General features: G+C 35.0%; 1 protein-coding gene across 1 annotated transcript; it reads right to left on the bottom strand.

Annotated features, from left to right (window-relative positions):
• Positions 1 to 2630: 2630 nt before the first annotated feature.
• esf1 (ESF1, nucleolar pre-rRNA processing protein, homolog) lies at positions 2631 to 11940 on the bottom strand. The gene is made up of 14 exons (XM_079864174.1): positions 11752 to 11940; positions 10752 to 11214; positions 10357 to 10616; positions 9467 to 9580; positions 9267 to 9376; positions 7316 to 7468; positions 7050 to 7164; positions 6820 to 6973; positions 6540 to 6698; positions 4557 to 4681; positions 4374 to 4470; positions 4204 to 4292; positions 3985 to 4134; positions 2631 to 3819 (listed from the first exon to the last, which is right to left on the bottom strand). The coding sequence occupies exons 2-14, from the start codon at positions 11176 to 11178 to the stop codon at positions 3514 to 3516; spliced, it is 2259 nt and encodes a 752-aa protein (XP_079720300.1). The 5' UTR covers positions 11179 to 11214; positions 11752 to 11940; the 3' UTR covers positions 2631 to 3513.
• Between the last annotated feature and the right edge of the window lie 449 nt (positions 11941 to 12389).

Genomic DNA, 12389 nt, shown 5'->3' with positions numbered 1-12389 from the left:
ATAATACATTGTGTAATTATACATTTATTACAGTGTAATAATAAATGTGCAATTATACCTTTATTACAGTGTGATAATACATTGTGTAATTATACATTTATTACAGTGTAATAATAAATGTGCAATTATACCTTTATTACATGTGTGATAATACATTGTGTAATTATACATTTATTACAGTGTAATAATACATGTGTAATTATACCTTTATTACATGTGTAATTATACCTTTATTACAGTGTAATAATACATGTGTAATTACACCTTTATTACAGTGTAATAATAAATGTGCAATTATACCTTCATTACAGTGTAATAATAAATGTGCAATTATACCTTTATTACAATATAATAATAAATGTGTAATTATACCTTCATTACAGTGTAATAATAAATGTGCAATTATACCTTTATTACAATATAATAATAAATGTGCAATTATACCTTTATTACAGTGTGATAATACATTGTGTAATTATACATTTATTACAGTGTAATAATAAATGTGTAATTATACCTTTATTACAGTGTAATAATACATGTGTAATTATACCTTTATTACAGTGTAATAATAAATGTGTAATTATACCTTTATTACACCTTTATTACAGTGTAATAATACATGTGTAATTATACCTTCATTACAGTGTAATAATAAATGTGCAATTATACCTTCATTACAGTGTAATAATACATGTGTAATTATACCTTCATTACAGTGTAATAATAAATGTGCAATTATACCTTCATTACAGTGTAATAATAAATGTGCAATTATACCTTTATTACAATATAATAATAAATGTGTAATTATACCTTCATTACAGTGTAATAATAAATGTGCAATTATACCTTTATTACAGTGTGATAATACATTGTGTAATTATACATTTATTACAGTGTAATAATAAATGTGTAATTATACCTTTATTACAGTGTAATAATACATGTGTAATTATACCTTTATTACAGTGTAATAATACATTGTGTAATTATACCTTTATTATTGTGTAATTATACCTTTATTAAAGTGTAATAATACATTGTGTAATTATACATTTATTACAATGTAATAATAAATGTGTAATTATACCTTTATTACAGTGTAATAATACATTGTGTAATTATACCTTTATTATTGTGTAATTATACCTTTATTACAATATAATAATAAATGTGTAATTATACCTTTATTACAATATAATAATAAATGTGTAATTATACCTTTATTACAATATAATAATAAATGTTTAATTAAACCTTTATTACAGTGTAATAATAAATGTGTAATTATACCTTTATTACAGTGTAATTATACCTTTATTACAGTGTAATAATACATTGTGTAATTATACCTTTATTACAATATAATAATAAATGTGTAATTATACCTTTATTACAGTGTAATAATACATTGTGTAATTATACCTTTATTATTGTGTAATTATACCTTTATTACAATATAATAATAAATGTGTAATTAAACCTTTATTACAATATAATTATGCCATTATTACAGTGTAATAAACCAAGGCAGCCAGCTACGAGATGAATCTTGACCAAAAAACATTTGATTTGATTCGGCCCCCCCCAAAAAAACTTTTGAAAATAGTAAAAAAAAAAAATCAAAGATTAGAATTGTGACAGTTTTCCCTGATGCTGTGGGTGGGGTGCTGAACCAGAGAACGCAGAGATTGATGCATTATGACGTCTGATAACTCCATGTAGCCTGGGTGTCTCTGTGTAGTCTTGCTAATTATGCAGTCTCATATGCCATGTATTTGCCAGGAGATGAAAAATAATTCATTTACATTTACATTTATTCATTTAGCTGACGCTTTTATCCAAAGCGACTTACAATTGCTATATATGTCAGAGGTCGCACGCCTCTGGAGCAACTAGGGGTTAAGTGTCTTGCTCAGGGACACATTGGTGTCTCACAGTGGATTCGAACCCGGGTCTCTCACACCAAAGGCATGTGTCTTATCCATTGCGCCACACCACCCCCTAATTCAAGTGGAATAACAATATTTGGTGCTGAAAGAGATGGAGCTGAGCTCCGGCAGGGTGTGTTGTGGACCTGAGGAGGCGGACCTGCGCTCTGGCCCAATTTAACCTCTGATTATGACATTGGTGTACCTTGAAAAACATGGCTGTCATTTTAATTACCAAATGACAAAAAAGATCCAAAGCTGTAACTGCAATGGTTTTGCATATTATAGTTTACGAACGCATTGGCATATCGTTACGAAACTCCCTAATTATTACGTATGGGCCCTTATACATATATTTATATCTTTTGCTGTAGTGTGTCAGTAGGAAATATTAGTTTACATTTCCAAACATTCCTTTTGCCATTAATTGTAATAATCCAGTGAGATTTGGGTATGCACAAGGAGTCTGACAACAGCCAGGATGATCTGATCTCACCATCATCGAGTCCGTCTGTGATTACATGAAGAAACAGAAGAAACTGAGTGTGATGGCCCAAGCCACACAGGATGAATAACCGGCAAGGCAGGGTAACAGCCAGCAATGGTAATATCGCATACAAGCCTACCAGTACACAAGCCATGTTTTAGGTACACAAGTAAAGTTATTTTTTCAGTTAGCCACACCCCAAACAATTTATGATTTGAAAACACAGATCACATAGTTTATTTCAGGTATAATATACATTTATTTGCTTTAGCCATACACTGTTTAAATGGAGTGCACACATTTTTACATTGTAGGGTTATGTAAATAATTTCTGTTCTATTAATCATTGTTTCTTTGTTACCATGTTGGAGAGAAGTCTGTCCTGGGGGAAGAAAGGCGTGGCCAAGGGTGGAGGGCTGTGATATCCTGTGACCTGCCAATTAAGCCATACCATGTGCTGCCATGTTGGAGGGGGATTTTTGGGTTAAGTTTGTTTTGCTTTGTAGTTGTTGGTATTTGTTGTCCATTTGGTTTTCCCTTTGTGTAAATTGGTTTGGCCAAGCCACTATATATGTTTCTTTGTGTCTCATTCAGTTAGGTCAGGTTGTTCAGTTCATATTCTGTTTTTTTGTATGCTGTTTTGAGTATAGTTATATATTTTTTTTACCTCTTTTATAGGCCTAGTTGTTAATTTTTTGGTTTCTATTGCTTAGTATTTTTGGGGGTAAATAAAAAAAAACCTTTTTCAACAAGAAACTCCTGTTTTCCTCATTGCCAGACTGTTTGGTCCGTGACACTCAGACAGACTAAATCCAGAAGAACTGCGGGAACGTCTCTGAGAAACTTGAAGAAACTAAATTAAAAAATAATAAATCAAAAAGTGTGTTGTGCAGAATCAAAATTTCAGTAAAAAACCCATGATGTTTGGTCCAAAAACGGCAGGTCAAGCATGAAAATCTGAATAGATGTTTTAATGATTTTGAACTAGGAGATGATTTTATAGCAGCACAAACAAAACATGAAGTTTATCAAACAGCTTTTCATTTTGTCTTCTACCAGGCAAAGAAAAAAGACATAACTCTCGTTCTCAGTCTACTGCGTCTTTTGTTTCTTGCGCGCTTGAAACTGTTGGGTTTTGTTCTTGATGGATTTGACAAGCAGTGATAAATTGGGGTCCATGACTTTAGTGGCGGATGAAGTCTCTGCTGTGATCTTCTCCTGTGAGGCTCTGCTCTTCAGCGTCTCCTCCTGTCTCTGGTGCTCCTCCTCTCTGCGCCGCAGCTTCTCCTCTAGGATGCTCTGCGTTGCTTTGGTCTTCTTGTAGGCCGGGTCGGACGGGTCCAGGTTGTAAAGATGGGACGTGAACATAGACTGGAAGCGCGGGTCGTGAACGTCCACCTGGAGAACCATGGCAGAAATGGAGTTAGAGTTGGCAAGTTTGATTCATTTTTCAGAATCAGTTCAGAGAATCGATTCAAAACTCTGATTCACACACATGCACACAAAAAACAAATCTTTTCTCTCCTGAAAATCTAAAAGAGAGTGACTCTGTGAGACTCTGACCTTGAAGTCGTCGTTCTCCAGTGGCGTGTCGCTCTTCAGGAGCTTCTTCCTCTTCTTCTTGCTCAGGTTCTGGTGCTCCACGATCTTGTCGTAGTTGAAATGTTTGTGCTTGTCGTCTTCATCGTCAGCCATCAGCAGCTCCATCTCGGCCTGGAGATCAAGACACAGTTGGTCATGATGATACATTACCCAGAAACACACTTTGTGACAGAAACGCACCCTCCGTCTCTCCAGCTCTTCCTGTTCTTCTGGTGTCCTCTCCTCATCTTTCTTCCTGCTCTTCTTGTTCTTTTTGTTTTCCAGGGATGCTGCAATAGAATTGACCTCATGGTTTAATCTCCCTCATGTTGAATGTGTTGAAGAGTGAGGGGAATAAAGCGCAGGCTAACCTGTCGCGCCGAGCTCCTCCGAGAAGAAGGGGTCGTTGAGGTCAACATTAGCAGGAAGTTCATCATCACTGATCGCAGGCTCCGCCTCCAGCGCGTCCTGCACCAGAGAGACGGTGTATGAGTGAGTCAGAAGCACAGAAATGAAGGGCAAACGGAATGATTATTCCTCAGTGACACATTTACCTTCTTTCCTTTCCTCTTCTCTTTCTTTTTCTCCTTTTTCTTCTGCAGATATTCCTCCCATGGAGACAGTGTATCTTTGCCCAACATTTTCTTCTTCACAAGCTTCTCGGTTGTTTCTTTCAGTCCTAAAAACAATCAAATAACAAACATACAGTACATATAAAATATATATGATATATAAATTATATACATATTACATAATTATCAAATAGTTATTTATTTTTGATAGTTTATTATTTACTTATACATGATATATAAATGATATATATTATATAATTATATATTTATTTATTTTGTTTTTGATAGTTTGTATTTACTTAAATATATCTATAAATATATATGTAAAATATGTGCTAATATACAATTAAAAACAAAAAATATCTGTAGTCATAAAGCATTTTTATATATGTACATATTAATTTGTTCATTTCACATTATATATTTATTCACACAAGTACATATTTACTAAATTTCCTTAATAAAATATATATTATTAATATTAAAATAATTATAATATATATATATATAATTAATACTGTAATATATATATATATTATTTAATGTAAATTAAGATTATATATATATATATATATATATATATTAGAGATGCACCGATTACAATTTTCTGGGCCGATTCCGATTTCCGATTTTTCAGTAAGTTTGACCTGCCGATACCGATTTGAGCCGATTCCGATTTCATTTTTTCTAACCACTTTACAGCACACACAAATATTTATTTTATATCATTTCTGTAATAAAACATTTTACAATTTGCATAGTTCACACACACATCTAAAGTGCAGTGTTGTGGAAGAACCATTTCCTTTTCACATTCAATATCCAATAATTTTATATATATATATATATATATATATATATATATATATATATATATATATATGTATTTAGCAAACGAAACGTCTGTATGAAAACAGGGAATGGCAATAAAATAATATATAAATAAAAAATAAAATAAATATAGCCTTGCAGTATTAAGATATTTCTCAAAGCACACACACACAGGCCCATTGCAATCACTTGTACAAACTGAATAATAAAACAAGTTTAAATGGGTACATTTTCTATAAATATTAGTCTTTGTTTTCTTTTCTGACATAGCCTACTCCAGTTCTTGTTAAAACACGCAAATTCTGTGCATTTTGGGCACTTTTTTGTGAAACCCTATTTAGGCTATTTTCCATCAAAAGTGTGCTTTCCCTTTAATTGAGCGTGAGCAGTGCAGCAAATAGACTCGGCGCCGAAACACGCGCTTCACTGCTCGCGACGCTCCTGCTTGACGCTCAAGCGCTGCTCCTGCTTCCGTTGTGAATTAACATGCACGCCGAAAAAAAATACGCGCTTGCGGTCTGAACGGACGTAATTCACGAGGTTTTCTACATGTGCTCCGTGTGCACGTGTGATGCTGATGTTGCGCGATGTTAATCATGCGGCGCCCGGGTGCATTTGACCGGCATAAAATCGGCATAAAATCGGCATTTGTCAGACTGACCGGCCGGTCGCCGGTTACGGCCGATCACGTGAAAATCGGCCAATTCCGGTCACCAGCCGATCAATCGGTGCATCTCTAATATATATATATATATATATATATATATATATATATACTGTATAATACTATGCTTGTATATAATTAAACAATAATACATAGAGAAGAGTTTTCTGCAATCAGTAAAACACACACATATATTGTATGTGTGTGTGTATTTTAATTAGATATTCATTAAATATATTAATGATATAAATTAATGATATATATATATATATATATATATATACAGATTTAAGATATACGATTTTTTGTATCTTATTGAATAAAATATATAATATAATATTAATAATATAATATAAATGTAAAATAATGTAAAATGTTACGTTCTTTTAAAACTAAAGTAATATTAAAAAATAATATAAAACATAACACTTAATCAACTTTTTAGGTGAGGAGGAGCGTATCTCTGATACCTGGTACCCATGTGATCTCCATGTCCATGGCGTCATCGTTCCCCTTGTCTTTGTCCTGAATGCTCTTCAGTAGATCTCTGTATTTGGCGATCTGCTCTGCGCTCTTCTTCCCCTTACTGCCCTTCTTCTCCTCGGGAAGAGGCTGAGCCGGCTCCTCAGCTGAACATTCAACACAACAAAACATTTCAAAGACAGCCAGACTTACAAGTTCACCAGCACAAGGAGATGTTTAACAGGATGCTCTTTTCCATATGATAGATGAGATTTAGTCATCACTAGCCTTCCGTCCGTTTCTCTTCCTCCTCCTCCTCTTCTTCCTCACTGGAGGAGGCCAGGTAAGCCTTAAAGTCCATGTCCAACAGCTCGTCCTTATTGAACTTCCGGCAGAGAGCAGTGACCCGGTCGTGATCCGTTTCATCCCACGTCAGCTCAACCTGATGGCGGACAGCAGACATTACAGTACGCCGAGTTCAGGCGCTCAGATCTCGTGTAGTGTTCAGTGTGACAGACCTTGGCTGTGGTGGTGGCCGCCGATGTGAAGAGTTTGGGCTTGTAGGAACCATAATCCACATCGGTCGCTCTGTCCTTCGGCTCATCGTCAAACGTCACATCATCAGGGATGAACCTGGAAAATGCCCGCAGACACCAACATCAACCGATGACAACTGACAAATAAATCTCTCTAGTGCTAAGTTCTTAGAAATGTAATCAGATTTGAATTCTTGATGGTTTCATCAGGTTTTGACTGAAGGTCTCCGGGGACGTGAGGGACTCACCGCAGGTCGATCATCGAGCAGCTGCTCTCGTACTCGAGGCCGTCACACTCCTCGTAAATCTTCACCGCCGTTTCGACGGACTCGCACTCCACCACTGCGTAGTAATACCTCAGACGCTTGAACTGATAGTCACGCACTTTCTCCCGGCAGATCCTGAAAACACATGGAAGACATCGTCATAAAACACTGGGCTGAAATAAATGAGGCTTCCTCTGATCGGGAAATAATAATACTGTCCTTTAAAACCATTCAGAGTGAATGTAAAAATAGAAGACATGAAAAATTATCAAAAGGGTGAAATATACAGTTATATACTGCCATTCAAAAGTTAGAGTGTGTTTTTTAAACAACTTTCTTATACTCAACAAGGCTGCATTTATTTGATCAAAAATACAGTAAAAACTGTAATATTGTGAAATATTAATACAACTTAAAATAACTGTTTTCCATGTAAAATGTAGTTTATTCCTGTGATCAAAGCTGTATTTTCAGAATCATTACTCTTCAGTCTTCAGCATCACATGATCCTAATATGATGAATTGATGCTGAAGAAAAATGTATTATTTTCCATGTTGAAAACATTATTTTAGAGGAAACCGTGATACATTTTTGTCAGGATTCTTTGATGAATAGAATGATTTGAAATAGAAATCTTTCACAACATTATGATTGTCTTTGCTGTTGAAGGGGGTGGATTGGAATCCACTGCTGCTTCAATGTATATGTAATGAGTGATTATAATTAAGGTATTAATCAATATTTTTCCTTCTAAATATCAAATGAGTTTAATGACTTCTCTGGAGATTTTACTTTGTTATAGAAGTTACCAGTGTGATTACTGAAATGTTCTTATCATGTATTCTTTAATGTCTGTATTTGATATTTGAATACAGTAACAAAGCTTGCCTATTTATTCCGGCTTCCAGAAATGAAATAGGGACTGGTTTTGTGTTTGAGAAAGGTCTTTAACATGTTAAAACACATAGGGGTCATTGAAGTCTATAGTTTAAGGGACCGTTTCTCAGTTAAAGCCTATATTTTCCAATTAGACTAAAGTGTCCTATCCTGAGAGAAAGAACTTGTTATCCTGATGTTTTGAGACGAGACTCCTGTTTATAGTTAAGAGCCTGGCCAAATGTGTGTCGGGTGTGTGTGTGTTAGTCTTCTTGCTTACAGGTTAAGGAACCACTGGCATTATTGGAGATTGACTGAGTTGTTGTTCGGGACATGCTGGCACCCAGCAACCCAAATCTGCGACCTGGAAGGTCACGACGTGCCTGACTTCATGGTCCGAGTGTCAGCTGCATAATCGATGGAGATTTGCTTCAGTCTATCTGTATATACTATACTAATATAGCAGTATATGCTATCTGTATATGTGTGGAAAATTACTATGTTTATCAATTTCTTGGCCAATGAGAATCATTCAACCTGTAAGCAATGACGTAGTTTAGACCTTGGAAATGGTATAACTGCTGTGATCTGTGTAACTGTAAGCGGGGCGGCCTACGAACTCCTGTGTGAGTCTTGAAGCTGACTTCTGCTGATGAAACTGCCAACTATATTCAGTAAAACTTATCTTCAATTTTTATAATTCTGACTCCGGGTCTTCTTTCAAACATCTGGTCCTTGGGTCCTAAACTGTTAACCCCTAACACTGTCATACATTTAAAGCATCATTGCTGAATAAATGTATTCATTTCAATGAAAAATAAATGACTGACTCAAACTTCTTGAACGGCATTACAGCTAAAATCATTTGATCACTTTTTTTATCTATCAGACTACTCTGATACACACAGCACTGGGTGAAAAAGTCATATTTTAATCAGACTGAAATATTTTTATAGTCCGGTTTTTAGTATATAATGAATTAGAAGTATGTTTTAAACCAGAGTCAGCCATCTAGGATGCATTTTTTGTTATGCAAAAAGGTGCTGAAAGCAGTACCTTTGCTCCTCTGTGTCTGCGTCGGGGTCGTCCGGGAGGCTGGTGAGCTCCAGCGGACCCTGGGTCTGCTCTGCACTCATCCTCTCCTTCCCAAACTCAGACGGGTAGATCTGACAAATGCAGGACAAGCATTCAGACTCGAACGGAAATGATAAAGGGATTGTGGGAGGAGCCAGAGCAGGAAGAGAAGGGACAGTTACCGTTACAGACAGCACTACGCCTTCTTTGGGCTTGAACGAGTTGAAGAGAGCCAGCAGATCTTTAGCTTTCAGTCTGTCCCAGTCAATGTTACAAACTGCCAACCGCCGTGTAGTCTACACACAGAAAATAACACACTAAAACACACGATACATGATGTATAAAGACATTTTTAAAGTAATTATTTGAATTGCGTTATTCTAAAAAAAAAAAATTGGTGGGGAAAATGTGTTATTTTTTTATTTTTGTTATTTTTATTATCAATTTTAATATAATATAATGTTAAATATATTATATATATCACAAAAAATATTAAATTTTTTTTTTTTTTTATAAATAAACTTAAGTCAGTAAGATTCTTCTTTAACCTAAATAATTCTTTCAATTGCAATATGCTAAAAGATTAATTTGGTGGGGAAAACATGTTATATTTTATTATTTTATAATTTATAAATTATGTTAAATATATTATATATAAAATATAATTTTCATTTAATAAATATACTAACGTTCAAAAGTATGATATACTAAATGGATCAAAAGTGACAGTAAAGACTGAAAAGACATTTATAATGTTACTAAAGATTTTCTATTTCACAGAAATTAAGCAGCAAAACTGTTTTCAACATTGATTATAATCATAAATGTTTCTTGAGCATCAGATCATCATATTATAATGATTTCTGAAGGATCATGTGACTGAAGACTGGTGTAATGATGCTGAAAATTCAGCTTTGATCACAAGAATAAATTAAATTTGACTAAATATTCCCATATAAAACTGTTATTTACAATTGTAATAATATTTCACAATATTACCGTTTTTACTGTATTTTTGATCAGATAAATGCAGCTCTGGTGAGCAGAATAAAGTGATTGGATGAAATCTCACATTGTCACCGCGTGGAGCATCTTTACACATCTCTCCCCAGTCATGCTCAATCTCCTCTTCCTCCAACTCATCCTCATCCTCATCCTCATCTTCATCAGAGCTGGTCTCGATGTTACCCTTCCCTCTGGCCAGATCAGGTCCTTTCTCGTCGTCTTCATCTGACTCGCTCTCATCATCCTCATCCTCATCCTCATCATCATCTTCACCTTCAGAAGAACCTTCTTCTTCATCCTCTTCAACACCAGATTTCTCATCTTCATCTGATAAAACCAATAAAAACAGTCTCAATTCATGAATAACAAACGAACCCCACAAGAATATATAAACATACTTATCAAAATGACATTAAGATGATTGATCCAAAACAAAACAGTTACATAATAAATCGGCAGTACCTTCTTCAAACACTCTCACTCCCTTTATCAGCGGCTCTTTCTTTTTCTTCGCTTTTTCTGACTTCAGAACCTTCTCGGCTTCCTCCTCCTCCTCCTCCTCCTCAGATTCATCACTCTCATCTTCCTCCTCAACCTGAGCTTCCTCATCAGCTTTCTTTTCCTTCTCTGTGTTTTCTGTGTCCTCGTCCTCCTCTTCGGAGTCAGAGAGCTTGTAGAAGCGCTTGAGGTCCTCGGTGGTCGTGTGGTTGACGGGCCGGCCCCGTTTATCCACCGTGTACTTCAGCTTGAAGCGCTGGTCGTGGAACATGGACTGGAAACGCTCGTCGATCTTGACCTTGCGCTCTCTGTTGGGCATCTCCCAGAAGCGAGGGTCCTTTTTAACCTTGGAGAAGCGGTCGTCGCCGCTTGGAGTGTTTTTGGAAGTCATGGTGATTATTTGGAAGAACCGAGTGGAAGTATTAACCTGTGGAAAAAACAAAAGAGGTTCATGAGAAACCAGTTGCCTAGAATTACCTGTCAATGTATATCCATTTAAAGAAATGTCATGAAATATTTCTTACGCAGACAGCCCAAAATAATGTGGTTCTTGAGTGTTTTCGTTATAGTGAAATAAACTAAATCAACTACTGATTTTAACAACTGATATTACAGCAAAACAAACCGACAAATAAGGAAAAATAGGGTAGAGTGGGGCTAGTTGTCACAATGTTTACTGCAGTACTTATTAGTGTAGATTTATTTTTAATTACAGAGCATTGTATTTTATAATGTATACTTGTCAAAAGGCTATATGCATGCTCTTTTTTTTTGTTTTGTATTTATTTGTTTACAGTGTGTATGTGATTTACAGAGCAAACATTTTGTTCCATTGTATATGACTGTAATGACAAACTACAACATTGAGCATGCCGTTAATTTCCAGCACAGGACACGAAACAAGAATTCAGCACAAAACGGACTCCACAACAAATAAAACAGTTATTTAAAGGCCAATACTGACCTACTGGTTTTTCGTGCGATGTTACGCAGCTCCACACGTGTTTTGTTTCCCGTGATGCTTCACTGATTCACTACTTCCGTGACCTCTTTTAAACCCCGCCTTATTTTTCCTACGGCGCGTCGAAAAGTTCAAAACACACCAGACGCGAGCGCCTGTCCTCTTGTCTTTGATATGCGACTGTGTGGGAAGCTGAGGAAGGGTTATTGTACTTCATTCAAACAGTTAAAAATAAAACAAAAACAATTAAAAACAATTTTTTCGTTATTTGAAATAAAATTAACGTTAACTGAAATAAAAAAAAATTCTTAAACATTTATTTCAGATAGTTGCCAAAGCAATATTTCTCGTTTTCATTTAGTTTGAATTGATGTACTAAAATAACTAAAACTATGACTGAAATTAAAAATATATATATAATAACTTTATTGACATATTTAGGAAAAAAATAACAATGAAATCACAAAAACTTTAAACAAAATTGAAACACAAACCGAAACCGAAAATTAATTCAAAATATTAATAAAACTACAATAAATAAGCTACTAAAATAACTCTGATTTGTCTAATCGAGCTTGAAGCTGGAAATATATAAATAAACGTACAAATAAGAAAATCTTCGGTCAATTCCATTATTCATC

This window comes from Squalius cephalus (genome assembly GCF_949319135.1).
Source record: "Squalius cephalus genome assembly, chromosome: 2".
Lineage (NCBI taxonomy): Eukaryota > Metazoa > Chordata > Actinopteri > Cypriniformes > Leuciscidae > Squalius > Squalius cephalus.
This window is presented reverse-complemented; position numbering and strand designations above follow the sequence as displayed.